This window comes from Moschus berezovskii, chromosome 2, assembly GCF_049115385.1.
Source record: "Moschus berezovskii isolate FMDL1 chromosome 2, NW_MosBer_1.0, whole genome shotgun sequence".
NCBI lineage: Eukaryota > Metazoa > Chordata > Mammalia > Artiodactyla > Moschidae > Moschus > Moschus berezovskii.
The window spans coordinates 39836709-39862002 of NC_142461.1; the positions used below are offsets into that span (position 1 = coordinate 39836709).

Sequence of the window (25294 nt, forward strand, 5' to 3'; positions counted from 1 at the left end):
GATCGCTCAGTTCTTGTAGAGTCTATTATTTTTAAAAAAAGATGTTTCCATTCCAAATGAATCATTTCACAAAAAATTAAATACCTTTATGATTGAAGTCGTAAATATAAGGAGGACATGGAACAGCCAACATTTTCCCCACCGTTCCTCTAGGCCAACAGATGAGTCCATCCCATTCTGGGAAACAGTTTCCTTCTGATAAGGAAAAAATTAAAAAACAAACAAACAAAAATGCAGTTAGAACCAGAGAGTTAATGCATTCAAAATACAAAATTTCAAGTCACTACCTATAGCAAAATGTAAAACAAACTTGTAGTTTTGTAAACTAGAATGGGATGGACATATGAGGCAAACATCTCAAAATTCATCCACCTAGCCTCATCAAAGACCCACTGCTAGGAATATTTGATGTGCATAAATTAAAACTACTTAGTGATTCTGATGGATATGAATCATAGCAATGAATATGTAAGAAACACCAAAATTCATTGAGAACAATTTCCTTTAGTAAAATTCTGTCATAGTTGTAGCTACATTTTTTTACCCTAAGTTTTTCAAATTACTATTGAAATATTTGACACATGAAAAAGATTGAACTCCACAGATAAGCTCCAAGATCTGGGTCTAACAATCATCTCAGACAAAACTCTCATGAACTCTACTCTCCTCCAGATGAATCCAGAACCCTATCACTTCTCACAACCTTGACTGCCATCCCCCCAACAACCTTCCCACCCACCCCACCCCCACCCTCCCACCCCCAGTCCACGCCACCACAACTCCAGCCCTAATTATTGCAGTGGCCCCAGCTGGTCTTCTTGATTCCATTCTTGTTCTCCTCATGCTACAGCCTGAAGGCTTCCCACCTCACTCTGAGGAAAAGCCAAGACTCTTCAATGCCTAAAAGCCCTGCAGGATCTGCTCTCTTCTCTGGCTTTTTTTTTCTTTCTTTTTTTTTTTTTCCTCTTCTCTGGCTTATCCCTCATCCTCCCACCCCAGCCTACACTCCTTATCCGTCTTTCATGCTATGTTTTTCACTTTAGCTCTCTTTTTTTTCTTTCACTATCACAGGGTGACAGTATATAGCCTTGACATACTCCCTTTCCTATTTAGTCCCATCCAAATAATCCAAACTAATTTTCTTATTTTAAGGCTGACAACCTTAATTCCATTTGCAATGCCCCTTTGCCTTGTTATATAACATATACAGGCAGAACACCGGAGATTAGTGTTTGCACATCTTTCAGTTCAGTTCAGTTCAGTCGCTCAGTCATGTCCGACTCTTTGGACCCCATGAATCACAAGGGGACATTATTCTGCTACCAGAAATACCATTACAGCTCTCAGTCTTTTAGTTACCAGTTACACTAACTGTGGCTGAAGATTTTGTTCTAGCTAAGGTGGCAGAGTGGTAAAGAAGCTACCTGTCAATGCAGGACATGCAAGATGCAGGTTTGATCTCTGGGTTGGGAAGATCCCCTGGAGGAAAAAATGACAACTTGCTTCAGTAATTTTGCTGGGAAATCCCATGGACAGAAGAGCCTGGTAGGCTAAAGTCCAGTTCAGTTCAGTTCAGCCGCTCAGTCATGTCTGACTCTTTGCAACCCCAAGGACTACAGAAGGCCAGGCTTCTCTGTCCATCACCAACTCCCACAGCTTGCTCAAACTCATGTCCATTGAGTCAGTGATGCCATCCAGATATCTCATCCTCTGTCTCCTCCTGCCTTCAATCTTGCCCAGCTTCAGGGTCTTTTCCAGTGAGTCGGATTTTCACATCAGGTGGCCCAAGTATTGGAGCTTCAGCTTCAACATCAGTCCTTCCAATGAATATTCAGGGTTGAGTTCCTTTAGGATTGACTGGTTTGATCTCCTTGCAGTCCAACAGACTCTCAACAGTCTTCTCCAACACCACAGTTCAAAACCATCAAGTCTTCAGTGCTCAGCTTTCTTTATGGTCCAACTCTTCCATCCATGCATGACTACTAGAAAAACCATAACTTTGACTAGACAGACCTTTGTCAGCAACGTAATGTCTCTGCTTTTTAATATGCTATCTAGGTTTGTCACAGCTTTTATTCCAAAAAGCATGTGTCTTTTACTTTCATGGCTGCAGTCACCATCCGCAGTGATTTTGGAGCCCAAGAAAATAAAGCCTTTCACTGTTTCCATTGTTTCCCTATCTATTTGCCATGAAGTGAGGGAACCAGATGCCATGATCTTCGTTTTTTGAATATTGAGTTTTAAGCCAGTTTTTTCACTCTCCTCTTTCACTTTCCTCAAGAAGCTCTTTAGTTCCTCTTCACTTTCTGCCATAAGGGTGGTGTCATCTGCATATCTGAGGTTATTAATATTTCTCTCAGCAATCTTGAATCCAGCCTGTGCTTCATCCAGCCTGGTATTTTACATGATGTACTCTGCATATAAGTTAAATAAGCAGGGTGACAATATACAACCTTGATGTACTCCTTTTCCAGTTTGGAACCAGTCCATTGTTCCATATGCAATTCTAACTGCTGCATCTTGACCTGCATACAGATTTCTCAGATGGCAGGTAAGGTGGTCTGGTATTCCTATCTTTTTAAGAATTGTCCACAGTTTGTTGTAATCCACACAAAGGCTTTAGTGCAGTCAATGAAGAGAAGTAGATGTTTTTCTGGAATTCTGTTGCTTTTTCGATGATCCAACGGATTTTGGCAATTTGATCTCTGGTACCTCTGCCTTTTTTAAATACAGTTTAAATATCTGGAAGTTCTCAGTTTATATACTGTTGAAGCCTAGCTTGGGGAATTTTGAGCATTATTTTGCTAGCGTGTGAAATGAGTGTAATTGTGCTACAGTCTATCGCTACAGCCCATGGGGTCTACAGCCATCTAGTCCATGGCTACAGTCCATGGGGTCACAAACAGTAGGATATATTGAGTGCACAGACACACACACATAGAGTGTTCATTATGTCAAGTTGTTTGTTTGGTTTTGAATACTCAGCATAACAGAACCTCGTGGAAACACCAGTATCTACAGCAAAGAATTCAGTGTGAACCTGAAATTGACTTGCTAATATCCACCATATCACATGGAAACAAATATTTGATTTGTTCTGTGGATGGCTGAAGCAATAAGAAAATGAAAATAGCTTCCTTCACCCACACTTTTCTCACAGAAGAGAATGCTTTCTTGGAAACAGCCTCACTTTGCTCTCATAACAAAAGCTTGGATTTACATACTGCTAGTAACCATGGAACTCATCACACTGGCTCCCATATTTGGTACATGGCTTTACCTGCTTCTTTCCACCATGACTTACTTTTTGTTTATCTTTCTTCTTGTTTAAATAGAGTATAATGAATCTATCTCTTCTACCAGATTCAGTTCAGTCGCTCAGTCATGTCCAATTCTTTGCAACCCCATGGACTGCAGCACACCAGGCCTCCCTGTCCATCACCAACTCCCAGAGTTTACTCAAACTCGTGTCCATTGAGTTGGTGATCCCATCCAACCATCTCATCCTCTGTCGTTCCCTTCTCCTCCTGCCTTGAATCTTTCCCAGCAACAGGGTCTTTTCAAATGAGTCAATTCTTCACATCAGATGGCCAAAGTATTGGAGTTTCAGCCTCAGCACCAGTCCTTCCAAAGAATATTCAGGACTGATTTCCTTTAGGATGGACTGGTTGGATCTCCTTGCTATCCAAGGGACTCTTAGGAGTCTTCTCCAACACCACAGCTCAAAAGCACCAATTTTGTCTTGAATATTTTTCTGTCTTCATAGCATTCAATATGGTTTCCCATCCATCTGCTGCTGCTGCTGCTGCTGCTAAGTCACTTCAGTCGTGTCCGACTCTGTGCGACCCCATGGACTGAAGCCTACCAGGCTCCTCAGTCCAAGGGATTTTCCAGGCAAGAGTACTGGAGTGGGGTGCCATTGCCTTCTCCGTCCCATCCATTTACTTTATATTTAATAAGTCATGTTTCCTTATTTTTCTGAAACCAATATTTTCCCAAATATCTATCATGCAGTCTACATAAAATGGACCCAGACACATTCTTTTGTTCTTGTAACTAGTTGTCCTTTAAAATGTGTGCTTCAATGTCACATGAGATTTTAAAAGAGTTGGTCATGTGAGGAACTAAGGTCTTCATAGAAGTCTGAATCAATGATCAATTTATTCTTTAAGTATGCAGTTTTTAAGCTGCAATAGAGAAAACTGTTGCTATTTTGCTTATGCTTTAAAAGGGATAGTTTTTGGTTCCCTAAAAGGTTGCTGTTGGTGTTCAGTCACTGTCATGTCTGACTCTTTGCCACTCCATGGACTGCAGGATGCCAGGCTCCTCTGTCCTCCAATATCTTCTGGAGTTTGCTTAAATTCATGTCCATTGAAAATGTGATGCTATGTAACCATCTCATCCTCTGCAGTCCCCTTCTCATTTTGCCTTCAATCTATTCCAGCATCAGGGTCTTTTCCAATGGGTTGGTTCTTCATAAAAGGTGACCAAAGTATTGGAGCTTCATGCCACCCCTAATATACAAATAGCTAATACAGCTTAATGTCAGAAAACAGCAACCCAATCAAAACATGAGCAAAGGGACTCACCTGGTGGTCCAGAGGCTAAGATTTCATGCTCCCAAAGCAGGACACCCAGGTTCATTCCTTGGTCAGGGAACAATCCTGCATGCCGCAACCAAGACCCAATAAGTAAATAAATAAATTTTTTTTTAAATGAGCGGAAGCTCTAAATAGACATTTCTCCACAGAAGACACACAGATGGCCAACAGGCACATGAAAAGATGCTCCATATCACTAATTATTAGAGAAATGCAAATCAAAACTACAACAAAGTACCACCTCAGACCAGTCAGAATGGCCATCATTAAAAAAATCTACAAATAATAAATGCTAGCTGCTGCTGCTGCTAAGTCACTTCAGTCGTGTCCAACTCTGTGTGACCCCATAGATGGAAGCCCACCAGGCTCCCCCGTCCCTGGGATCTCCAGGCAAGAACACTGGAGTGGGTTGCCATTTCCTTCTCCAATGTGTGAAAGTGAAGTCTCTCAGTTGTGTCCGCCCCTTCGCGACCCCACGGACTGCAGCCTACCAGGCTCCTCCATCCATGGGATTTTCTAGGCAAGAGTACTGGAGTGGCTTGCCATTGCCTTCTCCGAATAAATGCTAGAGAGGGTATGGAATAAAGGGAACCCTCCTACACTGTTGGTAGAAATGTAAGCTGGTGCAACCACTATGTAAAACAGTATGGATTTTCCTCAAAATACTAAAAATAAAGTTGCCTTTTGATCTACCAATCCCACTCCTGGGCATATATCCAGAAAAAATTATATTTCAGAAACTTACATGCATCCTAATGTTCACAGCAGCACTATTTACAATAGCCAGGACATCAAAGCAACCTACACGTCTATCAACAGATGAATGGATAAAGACAATGTGACACATATACATGTATGGTGGTGATTTAGTCTCTTAAGTCCTGTCTGACTCTTGTGACCCCATGGACTATAGCCTGCCAGACTCTTCTGTCATGGGATTCTCCAGGCAAAATACTGGAATGGGTTGCCATTTCTTTCTCCAAGGGATCTTCCTGACCCAGGGTCTCAAACCCAGGTCTCCTGCATTGCAGGCAGATTCTTTACTGACTGAGCTACAAGGGAAGCCCATATATATACACATATACTTATATGTGTGTATGTATATGTGTGTGTGTGCGCGTGTGTGTCATGGAATACTACTTAACCATAAAATAGAATGAAATAATACCATTTGAAACAACCTAGAGATTATCATCAGAGAAGGCAATGGCACCCCACTCCAGTACTCTTGCCTGGAAAATCCCATGGACAGAGGAGCCTGGTAGGCTTCAGTCCATGAGGTCGCACAGAGTCGGACACGACTGAAGCAACTGAGCAGCAGCAGCAGCAGTAGAGATTATCATACTAAGTGAAGTAAGTCAGAAAGAGAAAGACAAATACCATATGGTACCACTTATATGACACAATCTAAAATATGACACAAAAGAAATTACCTATAAAACAGGAACAGACTCAGACATGGAGAATAGACTTGTGGCTGCCAAAGGAAAAGGCAGATGAGGGAGGGGTGGATTGGACATTTGGGATTAGCAGAGGCAAACTGGTATACACAGAATAGATAAATAACAAGGTCCAACTGTATAGCACAAGGAACTATATTCAATATCCTGTGCTAAACTACAGTGGAAAAGAATATGAAGAAACTCTAATTGGAAAAGATATATGCACCCCAATATTCATAGCAGCAGTATTTATAAAAGTCAAGACATAGAAGCAACCTAAATGTCCACCAACAAATGAATGGATAAAGAAGTGATACCTCTGTAGATATATACACTGGTACAGTACTCAGCTATAAAAAGTATAAAACAATGCCATTTGCAGTAACATGGATGGACCCAGAGATGATCATACTAAGTGAAATAAGTCAAACAGAGAAAGACAAATATTATATGATATCACTTCTGTGTGGAATCTAAACAAATGATACAAATGAACTTATTTACAAAACAGAAATATACTCCCGGACACAGAAAACAAATTTATGGTTACCAAAGGAGATGTGAGGGAGAGATAAATTAGGAGTTAAAAATTAACATATACACACTATTATATATAAAATAGGTAAATAACTAGGTCCTTTTGAATAGCACAAGGAACTTATACTCAATATCTTATAATAACCTGTAATGGAAACTTATAATGTAAATATACATATAGATAGATATAACTGAATCACTCTCCTATAAACCTGAAACACAACATTGTAGATTAACTATACTTCATTTTTTTTAAGCTTTTAAAAATAAAATAGTATTTCTCTTTAAAAAAAAAAAATACCATCCTACACACATACACACACAGATATATTCCAAAACTGAGAAAACCAACACTCCCCCAAAATAATGTTTCTGTAGATTGTAATAATTTCTCTTCTGGCTACTTGACAAAAAGAATAATCAATATTCACGAAAGATTGAGAAAACTAGGAAAGCCATGCCCTCATACAGATAATACATAGAGATCTTAATTAGCATCTTCTCTTTGATCAACATTTCAAAATCTGCATGAGTAAATACTTTCATTATTTAGCAAGAAACTAATTAATTGCCTAATGAGTCACCAAACTCCCTTTATAAATTAACACCACTAATTACATTCCATGCAATCTTTTGTGTGTGCCAGGAGGAACTGATCATTAGTGAAACTTGTCAAACCATATTTATACAAAGCATTCTAAAATTTGGAGAATCTGACTTTGACTCTTTTCAGTTCTTTAGTTTCCATAGCATAATATGACCATACAATTGTGAAATAAACCTGGGATCATAATATTTGGGGTTTTGTTTTCAAATACTTAAATAGTTGTATAACTAGATATTTTTACATTTTCTTTTCTTTCTTTCATAGAAAAGAGGAAAATTTTTACTTCCTTTTTATTATAAAAAATTTTACAGAAATAAAACAGAGGATATCATATACTCAGTATTTAAAATTTACAGTTAGTAATATTTTATCAAATTTATTTCATCTAAGTGATTTTTCACTATGGTATTTTTTAAAGTAAGTTGCAGACAGTGTAACAGCTCACTCCTAAATATTTTGATATACATCTCTCAATTTAGGAGAATTTTTAAATGAAAACTTCTTAAGTAAGTTAGTGAATTCAAAATGTCATTTATCTTTTTACAGTTGTACATGAAGACATGTTGAATCAATTTACATATAATTAGACATTTTTCATTGAAAGTAGACCAAAGTTTGTCCAGATTTAATTCTAGCATTTTTTATAGATAAAGATCTCAAAGAACATGTCTTTTCTCTTAATATTTATTCCTCTACATGTTTCACATGAGATGCACCTTCACAAATTTTAGATGTTATATTAAGTTTACATCTAGGTCACTTACTCTTTTTATGTTTAACTCTCATGATGTGTTACTGATTCCCAGTTGCTTGTCTTTGCCAACCTTATTCTGTCTACATGGAATGTCTTTTTACTTCCTCCTCTACATATCTAATTCCTACTCCTTTAATTTTAAGGTTACTTGTCCATTAAGCTTTCTCTGATTCCTCTGTGATGAATTAAGATGCTTTTTTTTCACTGGTTCCACAATTGTGATACTTCTGTTGTTAAAGGTAGACACCATCTGAGGGGTGTCTACTTCCAATACTATTAGATAATCATTTCCATGGAGTAAGGATAGATCAGATTCATTTTTTCCAGTGCTCACTACAGAAGCAATACACTGTAGGCACATAATATATTTGTTGAACTGTTCAAAGGACACTAAAGATAATAATGTTAGACTAAATAATTTCTAAGACATCTTCCAGCTCAAAATTTCATGAGACTTCATAAAAGATAATTCATTTATCTCTCATAGATAACAATCTTTATAAATACCTTCATGGCAGTGTTGCCCCTCATTAGTATACCTAAATGTCTGAGACATTAGGGTCAGTGTTCTTTAAAGATAACACTAGTGACTTCATTTCCTGACAATATCAGCCTAGTCATTCAGAAAACTCTTTCCTAGAGCAAGACATCTACAAAGGCTGAATTAATATAAAAACTTTCTTGCTTAAAACATGGCTTAGGGAGGGAGGCTTAACAGGAAGGGGGGATACCTATATATATGACTGATTTGTGTTGTTGTATGGCAAAAACCAACACAACACTGTAAAGCAATTTTCCTCCACTTAAATTTTTTTTTAATATGGTTTATGGCTACAAATTAAAAAATATGAGGCCAGAAAATATTCCACAGGATCAGCAATCACCACATTGGGGCTTACAATAGAGGCCTCTACTGACTTGTTGGCTAAAAACTTGGATTTTGATGGTATTCTGATAAAAAAAAAAATTAGTCTGAGACCTGATGAAGTAGGAAGCTATACTGGAAACTCCTGTATAAGGTCAGGATTCCCAAAAGATGAATCACTTAGTGGGTGAAAAAAAACAAAAGCATCCTTTAGAAAGAGACCGGCTGTTTCACTGCTGGCTGCATTTAGAGGTGGAACAGGTAACAGTACGAAAAAGATTCTTCTCTGAAAATTTCTAACCACAAGCTCACACTTAGGTGTGGTCTAATATATGGTCTTAGTTTAAAGTGGAGTTAGATCAATAGTTCTACTAGGCACCTTGCAGAAAACAGAAATTTTCTCTAGGAGCATGGATATTAAATGAGGATCTCATAAATCCTTTTATCATAAGTCATTAGACACACAAGGAAATAAGCCCCCAGGTATGGTAGTCAGTATTGACAAGCAAAGTCTGTGGTTATCTTAATATCAAATTCATAATATAAAATACGTCTAGTGAGAAAAAAAGAAAGAGATTAAAATTATATTTAAGATAAAAAAACTATCAAAATTAAATAGAGTTCAAAACTGAAAAATAGAATAATAAAAATTAACTTCATAGATTAAAGAGCCTTCAGACAAAGCTCAAAAAAGAGTTGATGAATTGGAAAATATATTTGAAGAAATTACCAAAACAGCAGTAGAAAAACAAAGAAAAGGAAAACATGCAAGACATGAAGATATAAAGGATAATGGGAGAAGCTCCCTCATTTATCTACTTAAAATTCCAGAAGGAGAAAATAGGAAAATGAGGAATAGCAAATTTTCAAAGATAAAATAACAAAATATTCCCACCACTGAGTAAAGACACAGATCCTCAGACTTCAGAAATCAAGTGAACCCATACCTAGACACACTATGAAATTGCAGAACATCAAAGAGAAACTCTGAAAAGGAGCTAATAAGAAAAACTAATGACCAAAAAAATTTGCCAACAATAACAATGGAAGCCACAGTGGAAAAATAAAATCTTAAGGCGCTAAAAGTAAATAATTCTCATCCAAAGATCATTAGCCCAGAAAAAAAAAAATATATCTGAAGATTGAGATTGAAATTAATACCTTGTAAAACAAAGAAAAATACAGAGTTCACTATGTGTGCATGCGTGCCCAGTTGCTTCCATTGTGTCCAACTCTTTGCAGTCCTAGGGACTGTAGTCTGCCAGGCTCCTCTGTCCATAGGATTTCCCCAGCAGGAATACTGGAATGGGTTGCCATGCCCTCCTCCAGGGGATCTTCCTGACCCAGGGATCGAACCTGCATCTCTTGCATCTCCCACACTGCCCACGGATTCTTTACTGTTGAACCATTGGGGAAGCCCAGAAGTAGTGATACTACTTATAGTATCACTATAAGTAGATTCCAGTGTAAGGAAATCTCTTAAAAAGATGTACTTTAGGAAGAAGAAAAATTATACAAACTTACGCTTAATATAAAACTGTATGATAACAGCATATAATTTGGAAGCAGTTAAGGTATTTCAAAATACTTACACTATTTGATAGAGGGAAGTTATTGATAACTTTAAACTTTCTTTAATATAACATGAAAAATTCTAGGCTAATCACTAAAGAATTCAATATAACATATACCTTCCAAACTAGTAGGGGGAGGGAGGATGAAATAAGGAAAAAAGTCTCAATCAATTCAAAAGAAGCCAACAGAAGGTGGAAGTAGAGATTAGAAGGAACTATAGGAAGAGCTGGTAAAATGAAAAGCCCAGACAGATGGTAAATTCAAATACAGTGTATTCATAATCATAATTAATGCAATTGGGAAATTCTTTAATTATAGACAAATTCTACCAAAATGGATAACGAGAAAAATCCCACCTGTGTCTTGTTTATAAATGAAACTCCCAAAATATAAGTACACAGAGAAGTTTAATAAATAAATAGGAAAAGATAAAGAATTGCTTAACAGAGTTAAGCAGTTCTGCAAAATGAAAAATTTCTGGCTATTGGTTTAACATAACAATGTGAATATACTTAACATTACTGAACTGTATGCTTAAAATAATTAATATAATATTATGTGCATTGTACCATAATTAAAGATTTTTAAGGATGGGAAAAGATGTGCAAGGCAAATATCAAACAAGAGAGAAAGAACTAAGTTATTTATTAAATATTGTTATTTTAATATAATAATTTTAGTATTTAGTTAGTATTTAAAGCAAAAGTAAACTAGAAACAAAGAAAGATGCTTCATATCAATGGAAGGTTTGACTTACCAGGAAATAGAACATTTCTCAATTTGTATATACCCAATAACATATTTTCCAAATATATGAAGCAAAATTCATCATCATTGTAGGCTATTTTAAGATATATCTATATCAGAAAAGAATAAGTCAAATAGATGAGAAATCATAGATACAGGATACATGAGCCACACAACCAATAAACTTAACCTAGTGGATACTATGGAGAAGGAAATGGAACCCACTCCAGTGTTCTTGCCTGGAGAATCCCAGGGACGGGGGAGCCTGGTGGGCTTCCGTCTATGGGGTCACACAGAGTCAGACACGACTGACGTGACTTAGCAGCAGCAGCAGCAACAGTGGATACTATAAAACACTGCTCAGAAACTGAAGAGTACACATTCTTTTGAAGACCACATGAAACATTTATCAAAACTGACCCCAATAGAAGCAAGTAAGTCTTAGCACATTTTCGAACATTAATATCATGCATACCACATTCTCTGATCGTAACCAACTAAGAAATCAATCACAAATCTTTTTAAAGCACAGCTTTAAGGACATCATCTACTGCATACAAATTTAGGAAACTCGGTAAACAACACCACTCTGTTTTTAAAAAATGTCTCTTAATACATTCAACTATCAAGACAAGGCATTTCCCTATTTCAGTTCAGTTCAGTCGCTCAGTCGTGACTGACTCTCCGCGACCCCATGAATCACAGCACGCCAGGCCTCCCTGTCCATCACCAACTCCCGGAGTTCACTTAAACTCATGTCCATCAAGTTGGTGATGCCATCCAGCCATGTCATTCTCTGTCGTCCCCTTCTCCTCGCATCCCAAATCCTTCCCAGCATCAGAGTCTTTTCCAGTGAGTCAACTCGTCGCATGAGGTGGCCAAAGTATTGGAGTTTCAGCTTTAGCATCAGTCCTTCCAATGAACACCCAGGATCGATCTCCTTCAGAATTTCCCTATTTACAACATTGTAATTTTCATACTACTCAATTCAATAAATGACTTTATCCAATGGCCCTAATGAGAACTGTGAGTGACCACCAGACCCCAAGGAACACAAGCCACAGGTCCCCAGCTGCAACAGTAGAGACGCCTGAGACCACCACCATCACCACAAACTCGTCAGCAGTTTTGTAGCTTCATTTTTATAGTTTACCACTTGGAACCAATTGAAAAATTACATAAGGAGACAGCTGCTGCTGCTGTTGCTAAGTCGCTTCAGTCGTGTCCGACTCTGTGTGACCCCATAGACAGAAGCCCACCAGGCTCCCCCTCCCCTGGGATTCTCCAGGCAAGAACACTGGAGTGGGTTGCCATTTCCTTCTCCAATGTGTGAAAGTGAAAAGTGAAAGTAAAGTCGCTCAGTTGTGTCTGACCCTTAGCGACCCCATGGACTGCAGCCTACCAGGCTCCTCCATCCATGGGATTTTCTAGGCAAGAGTACTGGAGTGGGTTGCCATTGTCTTCTCCGAAGGAGACAGCAGATGAAGATAAAATAATCACTTTATTGAGAAGAAAGTTTTTGGAGAACATAGTCTTTGTATGCATCAGTCGGCTTGCCTATTGACTCCTTTGAATTTTACCTACTATCTAAAACTGCAGATGATAACCTTGAAGCTCCTTGAAGCTTACTGCACAGTCAAGAGCAAAACAATATGCATGCTGTCTGCAAACAGACAGATCCCAAAGACATGTCTGAGGAAGAGGCTGGCACATACATGCCTGGTCTATTCCCAAACTCACAAACCAGGCAAGTCACTCATCCACAGGGAGGGAAGAAATGACGGTGAAAGAGGTGAAAACAGCATTATTCTGCCACACACCTCTCCACACACAAACACGGAACGACTGATGAGAAACTCCCTGATACTCAGTAAGGAGGAGACTTGCAGTCTTTGTGAGGATTGGGGTGGGACACATGGGGGACACAGTTTCTTCAGCATCTTTACCTCCTTCCTGGCGCTGGGCTGTGATGTTGAGTTCACACTGTACTTTAGCTTTCAGCACAAGGACGATCTGCTCCTCTATAGTGATGGTGCCATCAGAATCCAGCTGTAGATACGAACAAAACACAAACTGAGAAAAACATGCCACTATTTTTTAAGCCATGATACAATCTTTCATTATTTCACCTTCTAATATAATTAAAAATTACTTTGATATCAAGCTACCTTGAAATAGTTCTTTATAGAACTAGTTTTAAAGAAGTAGTAGTTCTTTATTTGAATCAAAATTCAAAATCCATCAATGTATAAGATTTTAGAATAATTATATTTTACCTGCTTAACCTAAAGGAAAAAAAAACCTATTTTTTTAATTAAAAAGCTGTAGAAAATTTTATTTAGGTAACCCTATTAGATGTAACATAATCAGAAAAAATAATAAACATATTGAAAATTTCCTGGAATGTTACAAAGACCCAGCATTTTATTAGTCCTCTTACAATATGTCAATTATGGCACATAAAAAGGAGAAATGGACTAGAAAATTCTGTTAGCTCTACTGAAAAATTACCACTTAAACTGGGCAAATCATTCCATGCTTTGGAGTTTTGGTTTACTCATCTATGAAATAAGAGTTACTCCAAATGATTTCTAGTTAATTTTTGCCTTTTTTCCTCCAGTTTTATTGAGATATTACTTATAGACAACATAAATTAAGTTTAAAGTAAACTGTGGAAAATTCTGAAAGAGATGGGAATACCAGACCACCTGACCTGCCTCTTGAGAAACCTGTATGCAGGTCAGGAAGCAACAGTCAGAACGGGACATGGAACAACAGACTGGTTCCAAACAGGAAAAGGAATACGTCAAGGCTGTATATTGTCACCTTGCTTATTTAACTTATATGCAGAGTACATCATGAGGAATGCTGGGCTGGAAGAAGCACAAGCTGGAATCAAGATTGCTGGGAGAAATATCAATAACCTCAGATATGCAGATGACACCACCCTTATGGCAGAAAGTGAAGAGGAACTCAAAAGCCTCTTGATGAAAGTGAAAGAGGAGAGTGAAAAGGCTGGCTTGAAGCTCAACATTCAGAAAACAAAGATCATGGCATCTGGTCCCATCACTTCATGGGAAATAGATGGAAAAACAGTGGAAACAGTGTCAGACTTTATTTTTTTGGGCTCCAAAATCACTGCAGATGCTGATTGCAGCCATGAAATTAAAAGACGCTTGCTCCTTGGAAGGAAAGTTATACTACCAACCTTGATAGCATATTAAAAAGCAGAGACATTACTTTGCCAACAAAGGTCCGTCTAGTCAAGGCTATGGTTTTTCCCGTGGTCATGTATGGATGTGAGAGTTGGACTGTGAAGAAAGCTGATTGCCGAAGAATTGATGCTTTTGAACTGTGGTGTTGGAGAAGACTCTTGAGAGTCCCTTGTACTGCAAGGAGATCCAACCAGAGTTGACTCACTGGAAAAGACTCTGATGCTGGGAAAGGTTGGGGGCAGGAGGAGAAGGGGACGACCGAGAATGAGATGGCTGGATGGCATCACCGACTCTGTGGACATGAGTTTGAGTGAACTCCGGGAGTTGGTGATGGACAGGGAGGCCTGGCGTGCTATGATTCATGGGGTCGCGGAGAGTCGGACACGACTGAGCGACTGAACTGAACTGAATGTAGTGATTTGATACATTTACATATTGTGAAATGACTACCACAATAAGATTAGCTAACACCTCTTTCCCTCCCCCACATAATTACCTTTAACATGTGTGTGATGATAACATTTAAGATCTACTCTCTCAATAATTTTTGAGTATATAATAAAGTACTGTTAATTATAGTCACCATATTATACACTATATCCCCAAAACTCAGTCACCTTATAGCTAGAAGTCTGAACACTTTGACCAATGTCCCCTCATTTCCCCCATTTTCAAGCCCTGGCTGCCACTATTCTACTCTCTCTGAGTTCAACCTTTTTAGGTTCCATACAAATGAGAACATACAGTATTTGCCTTAAAGTCAATCCACATTGCACAAAAGGCAAGATTTCCCTCTTCTTTATGGATGGATCATATTCCTCTGTGTGTGTGCATCACATTTTCTTTATTCATTCATCCCTTCATGGACATTAGGTTGTTCCCATGTCTTGGCAATGGTAGACAATGCTGCAATAAACAAGAGGGTACAGACACCTAACCTTTGAGATAATGATTTCATTCCCTTTGGGTATTATCTAGAAGTGAGACTGCCAGATCATACAGTAGTTCTATTTTTTATTTTTTGAGGAACTTATACTTTTTCCAGAGTGGTTGTACGAATTCACATTCCCACCGTTAGAGCACAAGTGTTCCCTTTTCTCCTCATCCTCTCCAAAACTTGTCTCTTGTCTTTTTGATGATAGCTATTCTAATAAGTGTGAGGTGGATACCTCATTGCAGTTTTGAGGTATACTGCCCTTATTAAATCTTTTCATGTACCTATTATTTCTTTGGCTGTGCAGAAGCTTTTTAGATTGAGGTCATCTTAGTTGTTTATTTTCTGTTTTGTTGCTTGCATTTTGATGTTATATTCAAAAAATAACTGCCAAGATCAATGTCAAGAAACTTTACCCCTGTTTTCTTCTAGTAAGTTTAGAGTCTTAAACTTAAGTCATTAATCCATTTGGAGTTAATTTTTGTATTATAAAATGGGGGTCTAATTTTGCTCATTTGTATATGAATCCCGTTTTCCTAACACCATTTATTGAAAAGATTGACCTTTCCCCCTGTAGGTATTCATGGCTATCTTGTCAAGAGTTATTTCTGGGCTCTTGATTCTGCTCCACTGGTCTATGTGTCTGTTTTTATGCCCAAATTCTGCAGTTTTTATTACTGTAGTTTTGTAATAAAGCTTGAAATCAGGTAAAACAGAGTAGATCAGTAAATAGGTATATAGTCTTAAATATTTCTGCATAGTATTCATGGGCTTCCCCATGGCTAGTGGTAAAGAATCTGCCTGCCAACGCAAGACACACAAGTTTGATCCCTGGGTCTGGAAGATTCCCTGGAGAAGGAAATGGCAACCCACTCCAATATTCTTGCCTGGGAAATCCCATGGACAGAGGAGTCTGATGAGCAAAGTCCATGGGGTTGCAAAGAGTGGGATACAACTTAGTGAGTAAACAACCCACATTTACTTTAATGTGAAAGGAGAAAATAATCAAAACTAATTTTTTGGATTGGAATACACACATAATGTAGCTAACAGACTAACACAATGCAGATTGTGAGTTAAAGGCAGCTACACTAAAAGGGTGCCATAAAATCTCACTTATCAAAAAGGGAGAGCAAAATGGAAAGAGATGAGTCACCTGAGTGGGCAGGGAGGAGAATCTGACTTCTTCCAATATTCTCTAGTCAGGCACCATTCAAATTATTGTGGTTTTTTGTTTTGTCTTTCCTGGCTGTTTTTCCAATTCAATAGTTACTTTCTTTTACTTTAATCCCAGAAAACAAACACTGGGTAACCAAGTTTCAGAACTATAAATTTGATTCAGAGAAATCTGACCTCAATTATTAAACATGAACATTTCACATCACACTGTGTACTGTTTTTACCTGAACACATTTAGTTTTGCTTCCTTTAGTACAAAAAGATGTAGCCTTTTTACTGGGATAACCTTTTCAGGAAAATAATGGTCATGTAAACTACAGCTTCTGAAGATAATTTTGTTCTAAAAAAAATGTGGCCGGTTTAACCAGGAGGTAAGTTTGATTAGCATGTGCTAACTGATGATCTGCTAAATTGATTTTTAGTTATTTCATCAAGTGAAAGTAAGAAAATGTTCATCGTTTATATTGTTTTCCCTTCCACCTATGTTACAGAAAAGTGTTCTTTACCATAAAAGGACATTAAAAATCACAGTGTACTTAAACCAAAAGAGCAGTTTTCATATTCAGTGTCTGTTACTCGAAAAGCAACAACTACATCCAAAACAAAGCAGTACATTTAGAAAAATATATTTTAGCCATGTTTCCTGTGCAAATGATCATTTGTAACAGGGAAGAACACGTCTGACTCCATAGTGGATCTGTTTCTTTTTAACTTTTGTGCTCTGTTGCCTATGCTTAGTCAAGTTGGCTCTGCACCTTTGGGAAAGAATGCTGCCTACAGCCTAAAATATTAATATATAGGATAGCCCATTCTCAAGACTCTGACCTTTAAAGCTATAACACTCTTCCATTCATATAGTGATAAAAAACTGCAGTTAAAGGGTTAAAAGAATATGCTTATTGAATTCTGTTTGTCAGTTACAAAGACAGGAGAGTTCTAGAAACGCCCAACTCTTTTAGATATATGCTTTGCCAGCAGCTCTCTTCTCTCCAGCTTTGTGACCAGATGTGGGTTCCACTGCATAATTTGTACCCAGAGTAGCCACCTCTGCCCCTTAAAATAGAATGACATTTTTTAAATTAAAATTGGAGCAAATAATTAGAGACGAGTTCCCTACGGGCTCAAAAAAGACAGATTTTCTTGGAATGAAAGAAATACAAATTACCTTAATCAATGGAGTGATACCACTCCAAACGTGGTACCTTATGGAGAAGATACCACCCAAAGCCACCATGCTAATTGTCACAGGGGATTCCAAACTGCTTACTACTTCTCCATGGGGTTGGCCAAGACTTTGTCAGGCTTGCATCCCAGTCTGAGGCTCTCCTTGTGCAACCCTGCATCCTCACCCTGTTATCTTTCTCAGGCATTACCCTCCAATAAACATCTGTACCCCTATTCTCAGTCTGTTTCCAGGAGGATTCACTAACAGTAAAGAAAAACTACAGACACTGATACAGTTGTCCTCATTACCATGTGAAAATCTGACTGGGAATTGTATTGCTGGGCTCTGCAGTGATGCTGGATGCATGAATTCATGGCCTCTGAACTGATCTGAGGGAAAGGAGTGGGTGGGGGTTAACTTCACCAACTGAAGACCACAGAGTTATTCAAAACAATTGAAAGAACTGGCCTATGTTATCTATTTTGTAATGCGATACAGTGTTTGCCAGATACTAAGCAGTTATTATACACAAGCCACAAGCTAATTCTGCTTAGATGAGTTCTCTCTGTTGTTCTATCAATATATTAAAACTTTTAAATATATGTCTTGGCTGGGAATGAAGAAACTGAAGACCAAACAAGGTGTCAATGTGTCTATACAAATCTCTTTAATGTAGCCTTCAAATTTTGTTTAAAGTGCCAAAAATGTAAATATTATCACAAACTGTCATTTTATATAACTCAATCTATAAACATAAATGGAAATCATTGTTAAGCAACGGGTCTCAACCAAAGGCAATTTTGCCTCCCCAAGGACCATGGGCAGTATCTGGACACATTTTTGGTTGTCACAGCCAGGCAGGGGTCGGGGGTTGCAACTGGATCTAGTGTAGAGGACAGAGATTCTACTAAATATCCTACAACGGACAAGTCAGCTCCCATAACAAAGACTTACATGGCCCAGAATGTTGAGAAACTTTGACTTAAAATTACAGAAAAAGTGTTCAATGTCCTGATTTTTCTGAAGCTAAAAGGAAATAACCTTCCCATGGTAGCATAGTGATTTTTTTTCTTTGTTGTGTTAAACAATGTCTCTCCATTTCCTTAGATAAAGTAATCTGGAACGTTGAATAAAATAAATGGTTAGAGGTCATTTGCCCCTTATACAAGGAAGCTGCATTTTCAAGCACATTATCCAAATACTTTATGATACAGAAACATTAGAGATCACCCGAGTGATCTGTCACCAAATTCTTAGTTTTTTTTCATTCTTTCACATTCTTTCTGTTACCTGGGTGAAATTTTTCAGATTTGAGCATACTATACTTTTGAGTATTCATTGACAATCTTATTGCTCAATGACAGCATACCTCGTTTGATTTTTTTTTTAAAACAGATTTACTTCACATGAACTATCCTGGTCATATCAGCAGGGAAAAAAGAAAGAAAAACCCTGCACGTGTAGAGTAACTGAAATTTAAACTGGCCCTTTGAAACCAAGAGCACAGTATTAAGTTTAGACAGTATCAGTGCATAAATTAATGCCTTAATTTTCTCAAGGAGAAAGAATTAAAAATAATAATTGGGGGCTTTATTTGACGGTTAAAATGCGCCCCCTTCCGAACAAAAGAGAGAAATAACGTTGCTTTCAGTCATTCAGGCACAGGACTCTTAAACTGCATTCCACTCGACACTACAAGCATCTCTTTCTAGCTCGTCTGAAAAGCTGAGTGTAAATCCTACATTTTATTTGATTCAAATAAATGTGAGGTTGAATTATGACTTGTACATTAGAGAGGCTCCTTTGTGAAAGATCACCCAGAAAATCTCTGAAGGATACTAGCAGTCCAAAAATGACAATTGCCACTTACTCTAAAAACGAACAACTCAGCTTTAACAAGTTATGTATATTTTTCTATCTAGTTTCCCCGCTTTAATGATGCATGATTCTGTATTAGAGAGATCCACTTATCTTTTCAGACAGCGGTCACAAACAATCCTAGAAAAATTTAAGTTCTCAAAACGGACGGTAAATTGTCAGCAGACAAAATACAATTTAATTAGACGGGGAACCAAGAAGTCTAACAGTAAGAAAAGTTCCTCACCTCTCAATCTCACTGTACTGATCCAGAAAGCCGTGGTTCCTAAGTATCCTCTGACTTAGCAGATGCCAAGATGCTGGTCGGAATACCACCCACAGAACATCATTCGCCTAAAGCATATCTCTGCCGCTCCACTAAATGCCTGTCAAACCTTGCCGGGTGCACCTCTGTGTGTGCGTGTCTGTCTGTCTGTCTGTCTGCCTGCCTCTGTGTGCGTTAGTGCGTGGATGTGTAAGGATGCGCGCACTTGGTCTCAGCCAAGTCCCGGCGTTCCGCTCTAACGCCGGGTTCCGGCGGGTGGTGGCTCCGGGAAGCAGGTGCCTCGGGGCACTGGCTCTTACCTGGGCTCCGGCGAGAATGCAGCAGCCGAGCAACAGCCACCCCCAGAAATGCAGCGAGGCCCCTGGCCCGGCCATACCCAGACCAACCCGAGCCGGGAACTGGAACATTCTTCCCGGAGCCCGGGATAAGCTCCACACTCGCAACTTGGCCGGCGCGAGGCAAACTTGTGACTGGGAACGCGGCGCAACTGGGAGTCGGGTTCGAGGCTACCGGCCGGGATGCCCTGGACCAGGCTGTCCGCGCCGCGTGCCTTTGGGGTTGGGTCTGGCCTTTCGGAGGCTCGCGCGTTGGTCGGCACTTCCAGGCTGAGCTGCTCGAGTCCCGGCCTTGACTCGCTGGCCCCGCGCCGGGTGGATGCGCGCGCCCCCCGCGTGGCTGCTGGAGCGTCAGGAAGGCGCTTGCGCTCCTCTTCCGAGTCACTCTGTCCCGCAGCTCAAGGAAACCCGGGGGCGACGGCTCCGGAGCGCCGCTGCTGCCACCCGCAAATCGCACTGTCTCCACTCTGTCCCACGTTCCGATGCCCTGTCTCTGGGGGCACCCTGGGACGTTGAGGAGCGTCCGAACTTTCCCTCCTGTGCCGACGCGGGCTGATCACCAGCCGCTGAGACCCAAACAGCGTGGTTAAAGGTTTCAGAGGCCAGGTGCATTCCCCGTCCACGACTCTAAGCTCCACAGTACCTACACCTCTAAAGTTCTGATTGCCTTTCTCTTTAACCGCGGTACTAATACCGTGCCTGTGGGGCGCGGGGGTGGAGAGAGGTTCTACTCCAACAGAAACCTCTACGTCAAAAAATTTTTGGATCTTTATATCTTTGGATCCAGGCATTTAAAAAAACTAATATTCTTTAATATTTTTCTGTGTGTAAACACCTTCGTTTGAGGCAGTCTTTTTCTTTATTTTTCTTAGAGGCATAATCTTCAAGATGCCAGAGATTTTGCTTCACAGACATTGAAGAATATTCAGTCTCCCAGCATCTGATAAAATTTGGAAAGAATGATGCCCATAGATGAAACACAAATTCACTCATGTCCTCTTGACAATGAGCGTCTGACGTGTTACCACTGGCTTTCATTTGAATGCCGAAGTGAAAACGTAGTTTGCTGAAGTGAAAACGTAGTTTGCTTTTAAAACGTAGATTGCTAATGACTGCGTGCTTAGTCTCTCAGTCATGTCCAAGTCTTTAGGACCCCATGGACAGCAGCCTGTTAGGCCCCTCTGGCCATGGGATTTCCCAAGCAAGAATACTGGAGTGAGTTGCCATTTCCTCCTCCAGGGGATCTTCCCCACCCAGGGATAGAACCCAGGTCTCTTGGGTTTCCAGCATTGGCAGATGGATTCTTTACCACTGAGCCTTGCTAATGACTAGACAGCTCTGAAATACTAGAAATAACTTTTCTAATTCTACATGTCTAAAAAAAGTTCACTCCTATCCTTCTTTTTATTGTTTACAGTGCAGATAGGTATTATAAACAATTTCATATGCTTTTCTCCATCCATAGGATTTTCCAGGCAAGAGTACTGGAGTGGGTTGCCATTTCCTTAGCGGGATCTTCCCGACCTAGTGATCTAACCCGGGTCTCCCGCATTGCAGGCAGACTACCATCTGAGCCACGAGGGAAGTCCTTTTTTGAAATTAGCAAAATCTAAATTATATAACATATACACACATACCTGAAAAATTACCAATAAAATTCATTTTCCATTTATTCTATCAAAAATTTAAGGGGGTACACTATTTTTCAAAACAGGACTCTCTATAGTCACTATTGGCTGTGCTGGGTGTTCACTGCTGCACAGTCTTTAATAGTGGCAAGCAAAGGCTACTCTCTAGGTGCAGCTCGAGAGCTTCTCACTGAAGTGTCTTCTCTTGTTTCAGAGCGTGGGCTCTAGGGCACACAGGCTTCAATAGTTGCAGCATGTGGGCTCAGTAGCTGCAGTTCCCAGGCTCTAGAGCACTGAGTCAATAGTTGTGGTGTTTGGGCTTAGTTGCTCTGCAGCATGAGGGATCTTCCTGTACCGGGGATTGAACCTGTATCTTCTGCATTAGCAGGCAGATTCTTTACCACTGAGCCACCAGGGAAGCCCCTGGCTTGCCTAAATTATTTAGAATTATTAACTGTTATACTACCCTACTCAAGCAAGAAAATAATAACAGTAATAATACTGACAGCATTTAATAAGTGCTTTGCTACATTCCAGTGACTCTTTTATGTACTTAAAATAATCTCTACAATTAACCCTGTGAGATAGTATTACTGTTATCCATACTTAGAGATGAGGAAATAGAAACTAAGTCACTTGCCCAAGGTCTAGATATTCTATCATGTGGCACTTCTGATCATCTGTTCTCATGTTTGGCAATAGTATTATTGCAAATTTTGTTTCATATCCCTTAGGCATCACAAAACCAGAAACACTTTTCCAGTCAGTTTTTATTTTCATTTCTTTGTTTGTGCCCCCTCCCAAAATTTGAAAATAATTCACTGTGTGTTACAGCAGTACTTTAGAGCCAGAGGAAGTTTTGTCCCAGGATACATCTGGCAAAATGTCTGGACATCTTTGATGTGTCACAGTACATGTTTTGGCATGCTAGGTAAAATTAAAAAATAATCACACAAATCATTGTGATAGCATCAGGATATTTATCACTCTTCTCATAAAATGCTATAATTGCTTATACTATGTGTCAACATGGAATAATTAGTTGGGATTATTTACAAACTGATAATTGGGGGGAAAAAAATAAAGCTTTGTGCAAAGTTGATGAAATGGCTTAACCACCAACTGTCTTTGTAAATAACATCTTGTCAATCCTTGAAATCAGTGAAAACTAGGTAAAGGCTCTGATCATCCACATTCACAAGTGAAAAACAGGATCCAGATGATAAAGGAACTCAATTTCAAGTCAGTCTTGGTCCCGAGGAAATTATGTTTATTTATGGCAAAGTTTAATTTTATGTCTTGTTGTTTACTTACTTGTTAGCTTGTTTTTGTCTAAATCATAAGCTGACCATCTGCAAAATTAGCTGGCATGCTTGTTAAAAGGCACCTTTGGGCTTTACCTCAGACCTGCTTAATCCCAATAATGAGGATCGGGTTCAGGAATCTCCATTTTTAACAGGCTCCTGGGTGAGTCTCATACAAGATTAAGTTTGGACACTGCCGTCTAGACTGATTGATACACACAGCTGGTGTGGGCTTCATGGACAGTTGAAAGGTCTGTTAGTGCAATCCTTTTCTTCTTTGCAAAGTGTATTATCCTATGCAATGAAGGACCAGGGGTCAACAGTCAGCCTACTTGGTAAGAGGGAGATATGGGGACAAACAGGCTATTATCCTGACATTCCCCAAATTGCAGATTGGACAGCCTTATTTTGAGGAAGACTATTTTTGTTGTTGTTTTTCTGTTTATCCATCTCTAAGTACAAGCATCTTTCCTTGTTTTAATGTTGTGCTTCTTTCTTGGTTTTTATTGGGGAGAACTGAAGGATCAGAGGCTCTGCTCTGCTTCTCCCTGGGGCTCCAGTACTCTCAGGTTGAGCTTCTCTTGAGCAGACCACCTACCGTCTCTAGAAACGAATTTGGAGGGCTTCATGCTGGGAGCAAAGATTGCTGATGTTAGCTGCTCTGCATTTAGAGGAAAGGCAGCTAAAACATTAAAATCGATTCATTAATTTGAGGTTAGTTAATCATCGATGTAAAGTAATTGCTTTGATCATTTCTCTAAGTTCTTTAAAGCTTTTTAATCACAAGCTAGGATATATGGTTGTGCAGCTGCTGTGTGTGTCTGTGAGTGTGTCTGTGTTTGCCTGTGTATATCTGTGTGTCTGTCTATATGTGTTTACTATTGTATCTATTTTTAACACTCCAGGAATTTCTCAAAAATTTTAGTGTACCGGTCTCAGGGTTTTTTTGTTTTCCAGTATGATGCAGTTTGATTCTTTTAAAATGTGGATATGCATTTTCTTTCATTTCAGTAGGGTTTTAAACAGGAAGTACAAATAAATTTATGTTCTCTATTCATGTTTTCTGGAAACCCAAAGGGAAAAAAAAAGTATTTAAAAATTCTTGGGAATTCCTTGGTGATCCAGTGGTTAGGACTCTGCTCTTCCACTGCACGGGTCCTGGCTTTGATGGCAGGGGAACTAGGATCCCACAAGCTGCATGGAGGGGGAAAAAATAATTTAGTCACATTTTTATTATAATACATATTCCAAGAGAAAATTTTGCAAATGCATAAAATCACAGAGGAGAGTAAAAGTCAAACAAAATTCCTCTACCCACATTTTGTCTGCTCATAATTATTTTGAAATAAGATTGGCCCTTTTACTGATTATAACATTTTTTAAAGGATGAAAAACAAACACACTGAATAAGAATGTTGGGTTGGGTGGGTTTTATTATTTAATTTTCTATACTTTTATATATTATATGATACAACATTCTGGAAACAAAGAGTTATCACTGGGATGACTATCCTTGAACTTGTATTTTTATGTAAATCATTGAATATTGCCTTAAAATAAATTTTTAAATCAAAAATTTTCTTTAAAAAATATGCTCAAATTTAAGACTTATTGCAGATATTTATAAACTTTGAACTTGTTTATAATTTTGCTGAAGCATTTCCTTACACTCTTGCTTTTGTTGGTAATACATTTTAGAATCTTATCCATTTAGCAAAGATGACATGTCCTTACTGTTTTTATTTTTAGTGTATTAATAAGGTTGACTAATGCATACATGTATTGCCCAATAGTATCACTTCTTTTTAAAATCTACTCTTGCTTCTTGAGGGAAGAGATAAAGGGGCACACAATCTGAAGCAAGAAATCCTAGGTTTGAATTCTGGTTCTGCCACTTCCTAGCTGAGTAACCCTGGGGAGATTACATAAAGGCCTTCCTTTGTCTTAATCTCCTCAATCATAAAAATGGAGAAAATAAGAGTACCTCCCTCAAAAGTTTGTTGGAAAAGTTAAGTGAGTTAACAAACATAAGCAATGAGAAACTACCTGGTTCAGGGGAAATGCTCAATGGATGTTAGTTACAGTAACTAGTACTGCTTTATTTCCTGTTACTAATGATTTTAGCCTTGTGACCAGTGTATGAATGAGCAAAGGACTATGGTGAGTTTGAGTGATTCTTATTTATGGAAAAAAGCACTATCTCTATTTAGAATATTAAATATTTTTTACTAGAAATACCAAAATGTCTTTTCAACTTTATTTT

The 25294-nt window shown here is 38.8% G+C and overlaps 1 protein-coding gene across 1 annotated transcript in view; it reads right to left on the reverse strand.

Annotated features, from left to right (window-relative positions):
- PTH2R (parathyroid hormone 2 receptor) overlaps positions 1 to 20138 on the reverse strand; it is a 90463-nt gene extending 70325 nt beyond the window's left edge. The window contains exons 1-3 of the mRNA XM_055397813.2: positions 20064 to 20138; positions 13075 to 13177; positions 85 to 195 (exon numbers count right to left, since the gene is read on the reverse strand). Coding sequence (XP_055253788.2) covers positions 85 to 195; positions 13075 to 13177; positions 20064 to 20138 — 289 coding nt within the window. The remainder of the gene's footprint in view (positions 1 to 84; positions 196 to 13074; positions 13178 to 20063) is intronic.
- Positions 20139 to 25294: the final 5156 nt, after the last annotated feature.